Raw genomic sequence first — 20,063 nt, forward strand, 5'->3', positions numbered from 1 at the left:
CAATCTATACGCTCGTGTTAGCTTCCCCATTAACCTATTCCTATGTTTTGGGAAACTTGTGATTCTTTGTTGTAATTGGTGCATTATCACTTCTATTATTCTATCTTTCCCCACCCATTACAACTTACCGTAGTTAACTGGTGTCAAGAAAATATGACTGTGAGTGGAGGAGACACTTGCTGCGTTCCAATTCAGAGGAAAAAAAGGAAATAAATAAATACAAATAAAGAAAGAAAATGAGGAAATAAGTGAAGCTAGATGCAGGAAGCCAACCTATGTAGCCTGAGGCACTGGAACTTACAGAGTGAGCATAGACAAATGATGGAGCTCTGACAGTTTTTTTTTCCAAGAACCAGTTTTTTTTTAAGACATAAGGGCAAGCTGTAATTGAAGCCATTGGCTAATTCAAGATGAATACCGTCTAAAGACTGCTCGCATAGGTAGATTGTTTCAAGAGTTCAAGTGGTAATGTCTTTGCAATTACAGATTTTCTATTTTAATCCCTAGCAAAACCTTCTTAAGGAAACAAGAGTTAGGAGCCAAAACTGTACATTCCAACAGTTAAACAGCTGCAATTTTGCTGTTACTTTGTGAGAGTTTATGCAGACAGCCCTCCTACCACCTTGTTAAGTCAGATGTAATTTATAGACTGTTACATACATTATGCACACTTGAGCTGGTCTCAGTGCCAGCGTGGAAGGCATGGCTGAAGTCTCATCTGCCCTGAGCACTGACCTGATCAGGCAGAGTGCAAATTGACCCAGTCAGATAATGCCATGAAGAAGAGAGACTCAATTACTCTTTCAGTATTTTGCCGAATTATACATCTTGAGCTCTTTCCGAATCAATATGGTTCCTGTCTTTGATACTTGAATGATTTATTTTCCTACACTGGGGTCAGAAAGCCCTGATAGTCTGTAAGATTGTGTTTGTGTGTGTGTCAAGGTTTGGATGGTTAGCATGTTCCTGTTCACTTCTTCTTATACATTCTCATCAAAATTTGATTTTTGTGTCTTTTAGTCCATGTCTTTTGACACCATTTATATGCTAGTGCTATAGTGAAAACAAAAAACTGTTAATAGATAGACATAGTTAAAAGTTATTTCTCTTCTAGGAAAAAATTGCAAATAACTAATGACTCAACATGCATGATTTTGTCCAGAATATGCATTTAACAAAATTGTGAGTGACTGGAAAGTTTTTTGTCAAAATGTATAACATCAGGGATGTTAATATTTTGCAGACATATTAAATCCATTTTCCAGTAGTGCAATATAACAGTTTTGACGGACAGCACAAGCATTTTTCTTGGTAACATTTTTTTTTTAATCACATTAAATTATTCCCTTTTACTTTTTCAGTCTTTAGAGTCTAACTTCAATTTGTCTATGTGGATCTGAAAAGGTGTATTTAATGTATTCAACAATATTATTGATCTGCCTGCATTGACGCCATTGTATGATAATTTGAACTGAGCTGGAAGATGTCTTCACTGTTTTATCCTGTTTTTTTTTTTTTTTTTTTACAAATTAATCAACACTGAACTTATTTAAGCTGGACTATGACACTATTTTCTTCTACAGCTTTTTCACAACAGTATTTTTGCCCACACAACTGTACATGGATAAATATATTTTTTGCAAGCTATCTGTCAAAGTACTTTGGAGAATTAAGCACAGATGGTCTATCAGACTCGTTTCAAAGCATACAGCTGCTCCAAATTCAATTAACATGATAAAAACATGCCATTTTCAATTGACTGTGGAAAAGAAACAGGCTGATTCCTGTTTACAATATAACAATGAATGATCCCAGATGTCAGCATGGTTTTGGACACATATCTTGCACCGTTATTGAATCAATATTGATCTTCAAAGAAATGTTCACTTTTGATTGGTGGTGTCTATCGTGTTAGCTTTAGTTTGGAATCAGCGAAGCTGGGTTTAACTCTCAGTTCACGATGAAAAAAATCAAGCGGCTGTCTTTGCATAGTATTATTGTAATTGCACAATTTCAGCTTTAAGGAAGTTGCTTAATATTTCCTTGCACAATATTTATTAAAACATGCTGATAAGAATTACATTGAACATTCATATTAACTTATATGTTTAACTTTATGTAAAGTAATAGAGAGAAATATTATTTTGATGTGTTACTGAGCATTGAAGACAATGATTTTATTTCTCATGCAAATATTTGTAATAGGGGGAAGATAACAAACAGGGGTGTAGACAGGAATTATAAAAAATAGTATCACATAATATTAATATAGTAAATTATTATTAACATTATTGGGTGGTAATATAGGCATAAGGTGGGTCGCTATGTTCTTGCAAAAAAACAAACAAAAAAAACAGCTGCATTACTCTGTTGGAACCCCGAACACTTCCACTTCACACAAGCTCAGAGTCCTGTTTCTCCAGGAAGAGCCACAGTCACATAACGGCCTTGAAGAGCACTGTCACACCGGAATGTCCCGGTCCCTCCAGCAGGGATGAAGGACACTTTAAAACACCTGGGTAGGAGTGAAAGTTAAGGAAGAGAGTAGAAATAAAACAATGCCTTAAATATCATATATCGTTATGTATATAATGCAACAGTTTCTGTCCACAAATTTGATTTACAGAGAAGCGTATGTGACTCTGAAAGGCAACCTAATTTGCAAAACAAAAACTTTTCTTACCTACCACACTTATTTAAACAACATATTAAAACATGAAAAAAATATATTGTTCAAGCTTTTGAAAGTCAGGTGGATTCTGATTGGGTGTTAATGTTCTGATCATTCATCAGATGAAAAAAAGAAAGAATTTTTTTTTTTTTTTAAGTGATTCCAATGATATTGTTCCTCTAAGCCTTACCCATTACCGTATAGTTGTGGTGTGGACTCCTCTATTCTATTAAATTTAGAATGATTTTTAAAACTTTATTTTATCTTTATCCTCTTTGGTGTGTACAGGCCTTTACTAAGTTGATTTGACTTCATTTGGAACCATTTAATAGACTAAAACAGGCACTATTGTGCCTAAAATAGAAGCTACACAATATTAAGTTGTTAGCAGTTGTATCACATGCTGTTGGTCTGAACACACAGCACACTTTCTCGTGTAAAATTGCTTATTAATAATAATAATAATAATAATAATAACAATAAATACATTAGCTTTACAAGGTCTATTATAAATGCATGTAATGCCAGAACTCCTTACACTGGGTTTGTCCGGCCCTCAGACTCCAGTGAATCTCCGATGTGAATGACCACTCCATTGAGTTGCTCGGCGCAGCAGTCACCGCGATTGGTAAGAGCCACTGACGCAATTGTATAACTCTTCATCAGATCCAGTCTCCACCAGGGATCACTTTCAGCAGTCGTTTGAGTGCAAGAGCCTTTGAATAGGTCATATTGCCGGTTCCCATCAATTGCATTTTGCGCAAGACTCAGGCATCCTGTAGTACCTTGATTCACACTGGACTGGGTGGCTCGTCCATTTGGTGCCACGTTTATCCTCTTGGACTGCATCATTGCAACCATGTCTTAGAAATAATGAAGTATGAACAGTTAGACAGTGCTGTAAAACACACTCAAACATCACATGTGATGTCATCACATTTTACCTTCAGAGACTGCGTACACCTCTACCTCACATACTGTCAGAATGCGGTTCATTCCTGGTAAAAGCACATTAACATACTGACCAACTAAGGGGCTGAACTTGAACTTCTGTGTTTGCAGCCTGTATGGAATACACTCTTGCAGCCCTAAAGAAATGTAAAAATGCTTGATGATCTCAAAATCTGGATAAACTTTTTTCAATGTTTTGAGCAACAGCTTAACAATTCTCTCACATCTGATTGTTGTTGCCGTTGTTGTCAAGGCTGTTCCCAATACGAATCTCAGCTCCATCAATCATATGAGCACAACAATCAGCTCGGTCGGTGATGGCAACCATGACAATTTTGTAAGGCTGTTTCAGGGTAACTCTCCACCAGGGGACTCTTCTTGCAGTTATGTTAGTAAAGGAATTATTTGTTAGTAAAGGAATTATTTGTTAGTAAAGGAATTAATATAAATTATTTTAATTACTAATAATTAAATTATTATTTAATTTAAGGAATTAAATTAATGGAATTATTTGCATTCATTTGCAAAATGCAATATATATATATATATATATATATATATATATATAATTCCCTTTCAGGGGAACTCGAGCTGCGTCAAACGCTGTGGGAACGCCCTTGCGTTGTGCATCATGAAGCACGTATGGAATCAGCCCAATGGAGAGATGGAACGTCATAGGCGGGTGACGTCATCGACCAGGAAACTATAAAGCACCCCATAAACACAAGCGCAACAGCTTTTTGTGCCTTCAGTCGCGCTATATGTGAATCTGTCCCTGTGTGAATATTGTCTGTCTTTACATACTCTGCACCACACAAACAAATTTTTTATATATATATATATATATATATATATATATATATATATATATTTATATATTAAGAGAGATATGGCGAACGAACAGCAGTTTAGGAAGTGTGTCCCTCCCTGCTCGCGTTATTTTACGAGTGGGGATACACACGTTCTTTGTGTTGTTTGTTTGGGAGTGCAGCATGCCTAGTCAGCTCTCGAGGAAGCTGATTGTGAGCATTGCGAGCGTCTGCCAGTAAGGACGCTCCGCTCCCGCCGGGCGCTCTTCGAGGAGAGCGGTTCGGGTCCCGCTCTTGCCGAGGCAGAGCGACGACGCGTATCGTGGGGTTCGCAGATGGATCTCTCAGCGGGGTTAGAGACGGGCTCTCCCCTATCTCTCCCTTCACGCTGCGGTTTCTCCCGCTCGGGCTGAGGCACCAGTTATAAATTAGGGAGATGTGGAGGATTCGCCACCTTACACTCCCGAAAGTGATGAGCTAGTGGAGGTATTAACAAGAGCTGTAGAAAAACTCAGCATTGTATGGCCAGTGACTAGACAGGAGTCTGTTTCTAAATCAAAATTAGATGAGAGATTTTTGCTGTCACGAGTGCAACCTCCACGCCGGTGCTTGCCGTTTTTTCCCGATTCCCACACTGAGGTGTCGAAATCGTGGAAAAAAAACGGTGTCATATAGAGTGTTTAGTCCCCAGACTTTAACATATTCTAATATTGTGGGGGCAAAATCATATGGTTATTCGGCTATGCCTCGCGTGGAAGAGACGCTTGCGAGTTTTCTCTCCCTCGAGGCTGCGTCATCTGTTTAGGCACCGGCATTACCCACCAAGCCTCTTAGAAATATTTCGGTTTTTGTGGGTAAAGCGTATTCGGCGGCGGGTCAGAATGCGTCATGTCTGCATACTATGTCTATTATGCAGGCATACCAGGCTGACCTGCTGAGGGACGTGAGTGAGAGTGAGGAGGTCAGTGATGACGTGGTTCGCGAACTGCGTCAGGCTGCTGATTTATCCCTTCGCACAACCAAGCTCTGGTGTCCGCAGAAAGACATCTGTGGTTAAATCAGACAAATATAAAAGAAAAAGAAAAAGCTTTCCTTTTAGTCACTCCTCTCTTGGTTTGTTTGGCGATGCTGTAAATTCTGTCATCGATAAATTCCAGGAGAAGGAAAAGCAAACAACAGCTTTTAAGAAATTTCTCCCTTTAAAAATTCATGTCCCTGGGGCTGCTGGGCGGGAGCAGCCCCGGCCGTCTGAGAGCTCATCATATAGGGCGCTGAAGCAGAGTGTCGCGTCTCATGCTCCCCCGGCTGGACAGCGGGCTCAGCCGCGGCACTCTCAGCCGAAATCTCCCAGTAATAGAACTGATCTGAGGACAGTTATATTAGCTAAGAAGGCTTCGGCTAAGAAGAAGTCCTGGCGCCACGGCGCGCAGGACACTGGGGGTGGTCCCCACCGAGGCGGAAAGGTGTTCACCTCTTTCTACGGTGCCCATTCTTCCTCGGTGCCCTCAGGGGCCCGTTCTGTCAACCCCGCCTTCATGCCGGGGCGCAGACGGTCCCAGCGAGCGATTTCCCGAGGGACGCTCGCTCCCTCTGAGGAGGGTTTCAGAGCGGTTAGACCAGTTGTTCCCTGCCGGTGTGCCGTTACAGGGCGCTGTGTTTGCTGCTCAAGTTACACCAGAGGCCAGTCTCGAGAGACTGGTACCCTTAGTAGAATTTCTGGCAGAGTGGAAAAGCCTTCCAAAAATATCTCATTGGGTCCTGCAGACAATAGAAAGGGATTATGCTATCCAATTCAGGTGTCGTCCACCAAGATTCAGAGGGGTTCTGCCTACAGTGGTGGGCCCCGAGCAGGCTCTGGTTATGGAACAAGAGGTGAAAGCACTCGTTCAAAAGTAGGCTATAGAACGGGTTCCTCCTCCCAGTGTGGAGTCAGGCTATTACAGCCGATATTTCATCGTTCCAAAATAGGATGGGGGGTTGCGTCCAATTTTAGACCTGCGCGTATTGAATCGCTTGGTAGGGAAGCCAAAATTGAAGATGCTCACTATCAAGCAGATCGTTTCACAAATCAGATCCGAGGACTGGTCTGTCACGATAGATCTAAGGGACGCGTACTTCCACATTTCCATCCTTCCACAAAACAGGAAGTTCCTGAGCTTCGCCTTTGGGGGCGAGGTGTACCAGCACAGGCTTCTTCCGTTTGGCCTAGCTTTATCTCCCCGCACTTTCACAAAATGCATGGACGCAGCACTAGTGCCCCTGAGGCTTCAGGGTGTTCGTGTCCTCAATTACATCAACGATTGGTTGATTTTAGCTCAGACAGAGCAGATGGCAGTTCGACATCGTTCATATCAGGAAGTTAGGGTTGAGGCTGAACGCAAAGAAAAGTGTATTATCTCCTCAGAAGACCACTTTTCTGGGTGTCGTTTGGGTTTCGATTACGATGCAGGCGCGACTCGCTCCGACCCGCATCGTTTCGATTCTCTCAGCTGTGAAACAAGTAAAGCTAGGCCAGCTACTTACTGTAAAACTGTTTTAGAGACTGTCGGGTCTGATGGCAGCAGTTAAAAGGATCTTTTCCATAGTTCCATTTCCTGCCTCCGGTTTCATTCTGTCACTTTAACCATCTACCTATGAATGAATGCATGAATGAATGTGTAATTGTTTGTATGTTAATTATGTTTTCGTGTTTTTGTTAATAAAACTTGTGCACAATATGTGTCTGGTTCTGTCTCCCTGCTTGCATACAGAGTTTAATTTACGATCTTGATCCTGTTACATGCTCTAAGCGCTGTACATGCTAGGAAAGACTTATTTTTCTGTAGAAATTAAAGATACCCTTTTCTAAGGGTATCTTAATGAATAATCAAAAGAGTTCGTTGGACGAACTGCTTACTTGATTGTAATGTTAATTTAGCTACCTCAAGTTAATCATATTAACTGATCCAGATATTTATAATCAATTATAACCAGTTATTATTGATTATTAATATTTAATAGAGCTGATTTGCTACACAGGAAACAAGCACGAACACGGGAAGCCTCAAACAACGATCTGACAAACAAGAGAGGAAAGACAGGGCATTAAATAGGCTGGTAGATGATCTGCAGCTGCCGCTGATGAGGACAATGAGCGGTAACATCCACATAAATCAATCAGTGTAACGAGACCCACACACACACAAACACACCAGACCAGACCACACAGAGGGGGCAAAAGGAGACATTGCCCCCTCAGATCTGATTTGCGCCCCCTCAGTTTCATTTTTGTATTCATGGTTACAAATGAAATTTTTAACCTTTTGAGCGGTACGGTCCCATATATGGGATTTAGAATGTTCAGTGACATGACATAACTGCCAGATTCGCACGTTGGTTGGCAGTGAGCTAGCTAGAGACGGTAGAGCTCAGCACTGTCATATATCACAACTATACAGTGTTTTCAACCTCATAATGTTTATTTTAGGTTTCAGACATTAAAATACACATAAGCACTAGTAAAACAATACATTTGGAGTTTGTAAATACACACTGTGATGTCTGTGGAAGCAGCAATAACAATCTATTCAAATATAATTTGCCAACGTGTGTTCCCTTTCAGTCGATAACGTCGGACGTAGTCGACGCGACTGAAATGGGATCACGCTAGGGAGCCTATCATCTTCGAGTACTATTGAACGAGCCAATGTAATTGGCGTGCGTGATTCGCATCACACACTCCGCCCCCGCGGCGCGGGTATAAATACGGAAGTGGATGCACGCACTAGTTGCCTTTCGCTTCGGAGCCGATCGTTTGATGTCTCTGAGAGTGCTGTTGTCTACAACGAGCGAGTGTGTCGGTGTTCTTCAGGAAGACTCTCCCAGTGCTGGTGTTCTACAGCGCGAGTGCAGCGGTGATCGCGAGCTTTGAGCTCTCAACTGCTGTTTTAACAGCAACAAATTTCTAAATGTTTGTGTGTGTTGATGGCTGGTTAGAGGGCGGAAAAGTGAGTGCTTCACTGTTTCAGTTCTCTGTTCAGTGTTGCCGCGGTCATTTCCCTGTGTGCTCCGGCACTGGTGACGGTCCTATTTTCTGAAAGAGCAACACGGGTGCGTTTGCGTCTTTTTCAAGATGTCATTCCGCCCGTGCGTTTCTGGGTGCGGTCGTTCCCTGTCTCTCTCTGATGGTCACAACTGTTGTGTCACGTGTTTGGCTTACAGCACGCTGAGACAGCTTTTGTGGACAGCTCATGTTTTCACTGTGGGAACATGACTGTCGCAGTGTTGAGGGCGAGACTCGCCTTCGTTCGCGGAGAGCGAGTCCCCATTACCATGCCCCACCCTCGGGTGCTGTGTGGGATGGGTGACCGGAGGATAGTGTTGGATGTCCCGCCCGGTAACCATTCCCTGTGGGCTCCTCACTCCTCCCTTCCACTGCAACCACTGGAGCCTCCGGTGTTTTCTGCTGGTCCATCTGTAATGGGTGGGCCAGCGGTTTCACTCGGGGCTCCCCTGGAGGACAGGACGCCGATTGCAGCATCAGAGGGTGAGCTGACTTCTGGAGATGATGACTCGGCTGCATTGTCTCCCTCCGGGAGTTCAATGTTGCCCGAGCCGGATCCAGAATTATCAGCTATGCTGAAACGGGCCGCCGAGGCTGCCGGGCTCGAGTGGAACCTCCACCGTGTCCCGCTCAGTCTCGGTTGGAATCTGGAGTTTGGTATCTTGGGGCGGGCCGCGCTGGTTCTCAGCTCGCCGCCCCAGTGCCTTTCTTTCCCGAAATGCATGGAGAGCTTATCAGGTGGTGAACAGCATCTTTCTCTGCCAGAAACTGCCTGAATAGCTTTTCCCCCTCATTACCCTTGATGGAGGAACGGTGAAGGGTTGCGAGGTGTCCCTCCATTGGAGCGGTCTGTCGACACAGGTGCACCTGTGTCCGGCGGCCGCTGCCTTTTGGGGGGATCCTCGTCTCCCCCCTAAGGCCTGTGAGTTTCGTCCGTTCCGACGGGCAGAGCTTACAAAGCCTGCGGGCAAGCCGCTTCCTCTTGTGTGCCATGGCGTTGCTGCAGGCTAGGGCACCCATGGCATGCACGAGGGTAATCCAGACCGTGCGCTCATAGGTGAGCACCCCACTGCATCCGACCTCACCCTCCGGGGCATGAGTGTCGTAGCATGCGTGATCGGTCTGGCGATGTCCACCTTGGTGGTCCAGTAGCGCCTTGGTTGGCTCAGCCTGGTTGGTATGGCGAATGCGGACAAGGTTCGGTTCCTGGTCTCCCCAATTTCCCAGGTTGGGCTGGTCGGCGACGCGGTGGAGAACTGCATCCAACAGTTCTCTGCCGCTCAAGCGCAGACGGAGGTCATCCGGCACATCCTGCCCCGGTGGCCAGCTGCTGCCTCCACCCGCCGCCGGTGGCAGCTCCTCCGCCTGCTCGTCGCCGTGGGCGTTCTCCGGCCGCCGCTCCTGCTGGCCCTCCGCAGCAGCCTCCACCCAGGCCTCAGCAGGGAGCCGGCCGCAGTAGAGACGCCCAGCCCGCTCCAGGCGCTGCCAAGCCAGGTGGCAAGCGACAGCGAAAGCATTCCGGAGCGGGCCGCCCAGGAATGGATGAGATGCTCTTGGAGTGGCACGATCACTCCCTCCCCCCGGGTGAGGGCCGGGTGGAGCCTTTGTTTGTGTGTGTGTCTGTTCCGCCGCTGGCTTCCTAAAAAAAAAAAAAAAAAAAAAAGCGGAGCAAGCGGTACCCACACTTCAAAGAGAGAGCAATTTCATCTGTTCCTGGGTCCCAAGAGGGCCAGTCTGGCGGGTGTGACCCTGTATAGCCTTACACCCCTCAGCTCCCCCTTGGTCGCCAGCAGGCAGCTTGGTGCGTTCGAGGACCCGGTCATCCGCCTTCTCACGCGCCCCCTGCCGCTTGTGGAGACAGGTAAGTGTTGCACAGCACACTAACACCACTCTCTCTACTTTGCTGCCCCACCTCAGGCTCGGCTACCCCGCTCAAGTCAGTGATAGTCATCACATTAGGTGTTGAGCAGACGTGCTCCTGAAAATTCAGTGATATTCATCACACCGAGTGTTGAGCAGTGCTCCTGACTTGTGCGTGCTTATCTTATCCTGCTGGCGAAGGATTTGATATAGCCGCTCCTCCAGCCGGTACGAAGGCCAGTTGTAAACTCGTTCTTCGTGCTACTAGGTGGTGGGTCGTGACCATCTTGGCCCAAGATTGGTCTGCAGCTTTGACCTGAAAGACATGTGCTTCAGATCTCTACCTCCCGCACCGCAGGCCATCCTGTGTGTTGCGTCTAAGGGTGGAGTATCAGTACAGTGTCCTTCCCCTCGAGTGCTCCAGAGCCCGTTGGGTCTTCAGGTCAACTGGAAGAGAGTAATCTCGCCCACGGGCTGAGTATCTCTTTTCTAGTTTTGGAGAGGTACTCGGTCCAACATGTCTCTCCAATGAGAATGTGTTCAGCTGGTGTTGAAGTGAGAAAGGGTCCCACTGAAAGAACTTTCAGAGGCTCCTGGGGTATATGGTAGTCGCAGCCTTTGGCTCCCTCCATATGTGACCGCTTCAGCGCTAGCTTCACGATCGAGTCCCGAGGTGACCGTGGCAGAGCAGCTCACCCTGTGTGACTATAGTTCATCCCGGTCTGCTGCCAAACCCTCTTCAACAGAGCGGCCATGTACAAAGGGCGTGTTTTAACGGGGGCCTGGGCGACCCCCGACTACACGGGCATTCGTGCCTCGAGTTGTTAGACATTGCGACCGTTGCGCAAGCTTCCCTTGCATGTCACAAACTCACCCGTCACCTCCTCCTTGGAGTCAGACGCTTCTGAGGGCGCCTTATTCCACTCCTCCTGCTTACTCAATCGTGCCGCCATCGAGCCTCACGACAGTTATAGCCAGGGCAAGTGGAGACTCCATCCCCTGGGTCCGGCTGGGTCATGACCATTCCGGGGCCGCTCAGTTGCCCCCCCCGGTTTTATTTTTCCGCCAGTGTTTGGGTAAACCGAGCGGACTACCCTTGGACAAACACTGGGACTCAGCGGCCCCAGGGGCCCGCAGAAATGCGTTTAACCCCAGTGAGCCTTCTAAAAGTGACTGCGACTCATGGTCGCCTTGCGCCTGCAAGTCAGTGAAATCATCACTCTTCATGTTGAGCAGATTTGCTCCTGAAACTCAGTGAAGTTCATCGCACTCTGGTGTTGAGCAGCAATGCTCCTGTAGCTCAGTGAGTCCATCACAGGTAGCTCAGTGAATTCATCACACGCAGTGCTGAGCAGAAATGCTCCTGGTGCTCAGTGAAGTTCCTCGCACTCAAGTGTTGAGCAGAAATGCTCCTGAAGCTCAGTGAGTTTATCACACTCAGGTGTTGAGCAGTAATGCTCCTGAAGCTCAGTGAACTTGTCACACTCAAGTGCTGAGCAGAAATGCTCCTGTCGCTCAGTGAGGTTCTTCGTACTCAAGTGTTGAGCAGAAATGCTCCTGAAGCTCGGTGAGTTTATCACACTCAGGTGTTGAGCAGGAATGCTCCTGAAGCTCAGTGAACTTGTCACACCCAAGTGCTGAGCAGAAAATGCTCCTGAAGCCCAGTGATCTTCACATGTTGTGTTGAGCAATGCTCCTGTCTTTTGCGCCCGTCACTTGCACCTACGTGCCATGTCAGGAGAGGAACAGGTCTTCATAGTTGCCCCTCATTGGCCCAACTAGACCTGGTTCCCTTCAACAGCCTTCCTGACTTCCCCTGGATTCGGGGACGGGGCACGATGGCACACGCGTTCTTCCCCCGGAGATTCCGGGCGGTCTTACATCCGAACGCGGAGGTTCAGGTGGCTATCACAAGAACATGTGTTAGTTACCATCACTTCTGCGAGCACCCCCTAGAATTGGGTAGCGTGCTTACGCCTTTAGAAGTGGAACCTAGTCGTTGAGTGCGTCTTCTCCCCTGAGGAGATCCTGAAAGCTTTCGATCGCTTCAGTGCTCTCTTTCCTGCAAAATGGGTTGCAGTAGGCTGTTTTCCTAAATCACCCTCAAAATGATGTTGCCTCGGTGTTTAAACGACGCTCATCGTGTTGCAGAAGTATGCAGAAGCACGTTCTGATCGTCAGGTTCCTGAGGAGCAAGGTCTTGTAAATCCTTGTGTCCCTCTTTATCCTCTTGGGCCTTGTCCCTGGTGCGACTGCACTGCAGAGACCGCCCCTGAGCCACTGCAGGTAGTGAGTTAAAAATTCTGTTATATCAGTTCTCCTGCTCGCGTGGTCTCTACTAGAGGATAGGGACTTGCTCGCTTTCGGTCAACGTATTGTGCCTGGAGTCTGGGCCGGCTAACTCTCACAAGCTGAGATCCCGGCTCGGATTGTGCCCAAGGTTCCTACCTCTCCCGTAATAGGAGCAGGTGGTGAGCCTGCAAGCGCTGCCCTGGAGGAGGCAGATCCAGCCCTGGCTTCTCTGTCCGATTCGCTTGGACGTGTACAGAATGCAAGTCATAGACCTCAGACCAGCTCTTCAAATATCTGTGGAATTCAGCAGAGAGGGAAGGCTGTTTCCATGCAAAGTTGCACTTAGTGCTTGCCTTCATTTCGGCAAAGATCCGAGATGCAACATGTCCACTTAGGTGTTGAGCTCCTCTATGATGAGTGTAAAGTGCTCCGCCTGGGCGTTGACGATATACTTTGCTAAACAGATTCTAGAGTTGGGGGCTGGACGACACCTAGTTGAACCGCTGCTTCCCGTGGGCTCCCTTCTCATGAAGCCAGTTTCACCGTGAGCCCGGTTCAAGTGTCGGCTTGCTGCGCCATTCCCCTCCTATGGACTGGATACGTGCGCCTTTCTACTCCAGTTGAGTTCCCTTAAAATTGAACCCTGTTGAGTTCCTCCACACCCCTCCGACGTCGGACGTGCGGAACGTCTGGTGTTAGGCCTACCACTCGTAAGCAGTGTGGAACCTGTGTTAGGCTGGGTCCATATGTTGCGGTCCCTTCGGTGACCCCATATGTGTATTCTTCCACGATACGGCTCCCTGCGGTGAGCCCGTGTCTTCCCTCGGCAGAGTCTCTCTGCCGTCACTGTCCGGTGTGTCTCCCCCCGTCTTAGGCTGGAGCCACCCCAGTGACATTCCATATGTTAGACTGCCCGGTTTCCGCCCAGTTCATATGTGTATTCTCCACATTTCCTCCCTCGGGTTGGATGTGGCTTCCGCAGCGTCCCTTCCTTCCAACGTACGGGGAACGCTTTCCCAGTGGTCCTGTAGGAACAGCAGTGACTTCCCTGGCCTAAGCCCTGTCCTTCCCCGCCTTAAGTTTGCGGGGGCATCAGGAGGCTTTGGTTTAGGCACTGGAAGGTGGCAGCGTTAGTGGCGTGTTCAATGGTTGATCCCATTTCAGTCGCGTCGACTACGTCCGACGTTATCGACTGAAAGGGAACGTCCTGGTTGCGTATGCAACCCACCGTTCCCTGAAGGAGGGAACGGAGGACGTAGTCCCCTTGCCACTACCGCTGGACCACCGCTGACCCCGGGTTACTCTCGGCTCCTCAGCGAAAAGCAACTAGTGCGTGCATCCACTTCCGTATTTATACCCGCGCCGCGGGGGCGGAGTGTGTGATGCGAATCACGCACGCCAATTACATTGGCTCGTTCAATAGTACTCGAAGATGATAGGCTCCCTAGCGTGATCCCATTTCAGTCGCGTCGACTACGTCCTCCGTTCCCTCCTTCAGGGAACGGTGGGTTGCATACGCAACCAGGACGTTATTCATATCAGACAAACATAGTAGAAGTAACTATAAAGTTTACTCTATTCTTCTCACAGTTCACCGGCCACTTTCTTACATGTATTTCGGGAGAAACTGATGACTAAAGACTCTGAACTGCGGCGCAAAGAAACATGGTGGCACCCATTGTCACGATTTATATATTCATTGTCTCCTTTTAGTCTTGTGTTTCTGTTGTTAGATATGTGGGTGTGCGTGAGTGGGCGGCTCCACGCTCATCAGGTCGATTAGCGATCCAGCTGGTCGCAATCACCTCCCCAGCTTCGACCTATCATCTAACCTTTAAATACTCACTGAAGTTTCCTCTCTTTGTTAGATCGTTGTTTGATGTTTCCCCGTGTGTGATCCTGTTCCCGTCATCGTCTTGTCCTGTTTCCAGTCTGGTTCCTCGGTTCCTCACGTTTGGATTATTCATCACATCATCACCACGGCACTTCACACGGGATACTGACCATCTTGTCCCTGCGTTACCAGCCTGTTGTGTGTGCTCTGACTGTGTGTGTGTTACACAATTAAATGAGTTTTACTTGCATTCTGCTTCTGCATCTTCTATCGTGATACCCATCTCACGTTATAGATCAAGATCAAGATTATTTATAAAGGTTTTAAACAAACAAATAAACAAACTCGCACATTTTTGAGAATCTGAATATCAGATGGTGAGCAAGTGAGTGAATAAAAAGTAAAAACGAAGTAAAAATGATGCATCTGTCATGCATTATTGTGGCTGTGGTGTTTCACGTGACAAATATGACGCGTTGCCATGGAAACATTAAGGGGGAACGTTCTAAAATTACGGTCGCCTTGAAAAAACTCATTCTGGGGAGTCAGTTATAACATTTTAAACTGAAGCATGAAGGGGTTAATATATGCATAATAAATTACGCTTGCTTATCTTTTTATTACGCGGACCTATGCAGTTGCATATGGAGTGTTTAAGGGAGCGCTGCATTTAAAAATCTGTCGTTTCAAAATGAGGTGTTAATTGATTGTTCATTGATGGTATAAAGTTAAGCCCCCTTAACAATTTCACATGCCCCTCAGTCATTTCATCCTGCAGCCGGGCCTGTGGATAGGTCTTCCAGCATGACAATGACCCAAAACATACCGCCAAGGCACCAAAGGAGTGGCCCAAAAAGTAGCACATTAAGGTCATGGAGTGGCCTAGCCAGTCTCCAGACCTTAATCCTACTGAAAATCTGTGGAGGGAGCCGAAACTTTGAGTTGCCAAGCAACAGCCAAGAAACCTTAAGATTTTGAGAGAATCTGTAAAGAGGAGTGGACCAAAATCCCTCCTGAGATGTGTGCAAACCTGGTGACTAACTACAAGAAACGTCTTACCTCTGTGCTTGCCAACAAATGTTTCTCCACAGGTACTAAGGCATGTTTTGCTTGGGGATCATATACTTATTTCACTTGCTGAAATGCAAATCAACGTGTAACCTTTATATAATGTGTTTTGTCTGGATTTTTTGGTTGATATTCGGTCTCTATCCATTAAAATAAACCTACCATAAAAATTATAGACCCTTAATTTCTTTGTAAAGTGGGCGAACTTACAAAATCAGCAGGGGATCAAATAACAGCAGATCAATTTCGGCTGCACAGCAAATCTAGAAGAAAATAGTGTCACAGTCCATCTTAAGTACGTTCAGCAGTGGTTAATTTATGTTGTAAAAAGTTATTAATTTAGTTAATTTCTCTATACAGCCGCTTTGGAGAAAACAGTGATGTCATCATCCAGCTCAGTTCAGTTCTCATTTAATGGTGTCAATGCAGGCAGATCAATATTATTGTTGTATGATAACATAATTCATTATGTCATAGGCCGGTATGGTTCCTCTTCAGACGAACTTCAAGTGACAGGACAGGGGCGTACAGCTGGATGGACACACTCAAGCCAGATGAGGTGAGTAGGCCGGTATGGTTCCTTTTTAGACAAACTTCAAGTGACAGGACAGGGGCGTACAGCTGGATGGACACACTCAAGCCAGATGAGGTGAGTAGGCTGGTATGGTTCCTCTTTAGATGAACTTCAAGTGACAGGACAGGGGCGTACAGCTGGATGGACACACTCAAGCCAGATGTGGTGAGTGGGCCGGTATAGTTCATCTTCAGACGAATTTCAAGTGACAGGACAGGGGCGTACAGCTGGATGGACACACTCAAGCCAGACGAGGTGAGTAGGCCGGTATGGTTCCTCTCTAGACGAACTTTAAGTGACAGGACAGGGGCGTACAGCTGGATGGACACACTCAAGCCAGACGTGGTGAGTGGGTCAGTATGGTTCCTCTTCAGACGAACTTCAAGTGACAGGACAAGGGCGTACAGCTTGATGGACACACTCATGCCAGACGAGGTGAGTAGGCCGATATGGTTCCGCTTCAGACGAACTTCAAGTGACAGGACAGGGGCGTACAGCTGGATGGACACCCTCATGCCAGACGAGGTTAGTAGGCTGGTATGGTTCCTCTTTAGACGAACTTCAAGTGACAGGACAGGGGCGTACAGCTGGATGGACACACTCAAGCCAGACGAGGTGAGTAGGCCGGTATGGTTCCTCTTTAGACGAACTTCAAGTGACAGGACAGGGGCGTACAGCTGGATGGACACACTCAAGCCAGACGAGGTGAGTAGGCCGGAATGGTTCCTCTTCAGACAAACTTCAAGTGACAGGACAGGGGCGTACAGCTGGATGGACACCCTCAAGCCAGACGAGGTGAGTAGGCCAGTATAGTTCCTCTTTCGACGAACTTCAAGATAACACGGGACAAAGACTTACGTTGAATGGACCCGCTCCGGTCGATGAAAGGTGGGTTTTACACTGATCCTTAGCGGACACGCCCTCAAGCTGGGCTGATCCTCTCCATTCCCCTTTGACTGGACAGCACCGTGAGGATCAGAATTGTGAGCAACAGCAAGGTTATGTTCCACACTCAATAACTTTTCACTTCAACAAAACTTCCGTGACACACATCAACTTCAACACTGTAATCCACACACTGGGTGAAATAAGGTGAAATTTTAGTTCCGCTTATTTCAGGTCACCCCGTGACAATTACACGTAACTAGTCACTCCTAAACCCTGCATACATTTTGTTCTAAAATATAGATAATGATAAAATTCTTGAAATAAATGACCCCCTCAATGTTGTTTAATTAGTTTTGTTCCAATGTTATTTTCATTTCAAAGTAATCAAATAACACAATGTCATTGTAAATGCAGTTCCCTTTCAAGGGAACTCGAGCTGCGTTTGAGACGCGGTTGGAACGCTCTGCGTGATTACGTCGTGAAGCACGTGTAAAATCAGTCCAATGGAAGCACGCTACGACATAGGTGACGTCATAGACCAGGAAACTATAAAGCAACCCTGAAATCAGACCGCGATAGCTTCTGCACCTTCAGCAAGCGCTCTCTGTATATCTGTCCTTGTCTATTTATTGTTGTCTGTCAAGCCCCTTATATATATATATATATATATATATATATATATATATATATATATATATATATATATATATATATCACTATGGCGAGCAAGCAAAGTTATAAACCTTGTGTTGTGCCCTGCCCTCGTTATATCACGGGTGGGGACACACATCCTATGTGTATTGCTTGTTTGGGAGAGGAGCATGCCCAGTCAGTCCTCGAGGGGGCTGACTGTGAGCATTGCTTGAGTTTGTCTATGAAAACTCTCCGCTCTCGCCGGGCGTTCTTTGAGGAGGACGGTTCGGTTCGCGCTCCCCGAGGTGCGGGTCCCGCTGCTGCCGAGGCACAGCGTCGAATTTCATCTTGGGGTTCGCAGATGGATCTAGTAGCGGGGTTTGAGACGGGCCCCGCCCTTTCTCAGCCCTTACCTACTGGATTCGGTGTCTTTGCCCGGGAAGGAGCCCGCTCTGCGGCTTCTCCTTCCCAGGCTGAGGCACCAATATTACGGCTATCCAGTTCTGAGGATCTGGATGTCGGTAGTATGGGGGATATTGAGTGTTCGCCAGCTCATACCCCTGCTGATGAGGAGCTTATGGAGGTTTTATCTCGTGCTGTTACTAAATTATATATTGAGTGGCCAGCCGATGATTTCGATGTTGAATCTAGAAAGAGTCTTTTAGATGAACGTTATTTACCATCTAGATCACGACCTCCTCGTCGGGAACTCCCGTTTTTTCCCGATCTCCACGCCGAGGTTTCGAGATCGTGGATTAAACCGGCGTCTTTCAGAGTGCATAACCCACAAACTAAGAATTATAGTAAAGTTCAAGGGATTGATCATTATGGTTATTTGACTATGCCTCGTGCTGAAGACACACTAGCGAGCTATCTCTCCCCTGAGTCTTCTTCTTCTCTGAAAGCCCCGACGTTACCCACCAAACCATTAAAAAATACATCTTTGTTGGTGGGTAAAGCGTATTCGGAAGCAGGTCAGGCCGCAGCATGTTTGCACACTATGTCGATTCTCCAAGCGTACCAGGCTGACCTGCTGAGGGACATAGATGATAGTGAGGAAGTTAGTGCTGACGCAATTCGAGAATTGCGTCGCACGACAGATTTATCTCTCCGAGCCAGCAAGGAGACGGCCAAGGCTGCCATAGAGCGGCCAACAGACTTGGCCGTCTCCTTGGTGACTCGGAGAGATAAATCTGTCGTGCGACGCAATTCTCGAATTGCGTCAGCACTAACTTCCTCACTATCATCTATGTCCCTCAGCAGGTCAGCCTGGTACGCTTGGAGTGGCCACGGAACGCCATTTATGGTTAAATTTATCAGAAATAAAAGATAAAGATAGATCTGTTCTTCTGGACGCACCGCTGTCACCTACAAGTCTGTTCGGCGACGCTATAAATTGTGTCGTCGATAGGTTTCAAGAAAATAAGAAACAAGCGGCTGCGTTTCAGAGGTTTCTTCCTCGCCGGTCTATTGTCCCCGAGGCTGCTCGTAGTATAAAGTCTGAGCAGTCTCGTCCGTCTACGAGCTCCGCTCACAGAGTTCAACAAAAACAGAGCGTCGCCGCTCGGGCACCTCCTCAATCTACGGTTCCTGAGTGGCGCTCGCAGCCCAGACCTATTAGGGGTAAACAAGATCTGAGGACTGTTATCTCTAGGAGAGCTTGGGCTAAGAAGAAGTCCTGACGCCAAGGCTATCAGGCTTCTGAGGGTGGTCCCCTCCAGGGAGGAACGGTTCCGAGGAACCGTCCCTCCTTGGCACCCTCCGGGGGGCGACTCTCCGAGGAGAGCCGCAGCGCTGCCACTTCGGTTGTTCCCTGCCGGTTCGCCGCTTTAGGGCACCGAGGTGTCAGCGTCCCCGTGCAATCCTCTGAGGAGGGTTGTAGAACGGTCAGTTCGGTTGTTCCCTGCCGGTTCGCCGCTTCAGGGCGCCGAAATGATTGTTCAATCAATTTCAGAGGCCAGTCTCGAGAGACTGGTTCCCTTATCGGAATTTCTGGCAGCGTGGAAACTTCTGCCAAATATTTCTCTATGGGTCCTGCACATAATAGAAAAGGGTTACAGAATTCAGTTCGGTTCTCGTCCGCCCAGATTTCAAGGAGTCCTCCCCACGGTTGTGGACTAACAGCAGGCTCTGGTAATGGAGCAAGAAGTACTGACACTTCTTCGAAAGGGAGCTATAGAAAGGGTTTCTCCTCCCAGCAGAGAGTCAGGGTTTTACAGCCGTTACTTCATTGTTCCAAAGAAGGATGGAGGGCTGCGTCCTATTCTAGACCTGCGCCAGTTAAACAGCAGGGTTCAGAAACTCAAGTTCAGAATGCTTACACTCAAACAGATTTTATCACAGATTCAGTCCGAGGACTGGTTTGTCACAATAGACTTGAAGGACGCGTACTTCCATGTATCTATCCATCCTCATCACAGGAGGTTCCTGAGGTTCGCTTT

The 20,063-nt window shown here is 47.0% G+C and overlaps 1 protein-coding gene across 1 annotated transcript; it reads right to left on the bottom strand.

The window, feature by feature from the left end:
• Window positions 1-2,216: 2,216 nt before the first annotated feature.
• On the bottom strand, window positions 2,217-16,616 carry LOC143701473 (uncharacterized). The gene is given in 6 exon segments (XM_077194804.1): window positions 2,217-2,418; window positions 2,421-2,515; window positions 3,210-3,534; window positions 3,616-3,734; window positions 3,847-4,028; window positions 16,392-16,616. Coding segments are annotated over 6 exon segments (1,002 nt in total). The 3' UTR covers window positions 2,217-2,362.
• Between the last annotated feature and the right edge of the window lie 3,447 nt (window positions 16,617-20,063).

Source organism: Siphateles boraxobius, unplaced genomic scaffold (genome assembly GCF_051911475.1).
Source record: "Siphateles boraxobius isolate OS27281-9 unplaced genomic scaffold, OSU_SipBor_1 33, whole genome shotgun sequence".
Lineage (NCBI taxonomy): Eukaryota > Metazoa > Chordata > Actinopteri > Cypriniformes > Leuciscidae > Siphateles > Siphateles boraxobius.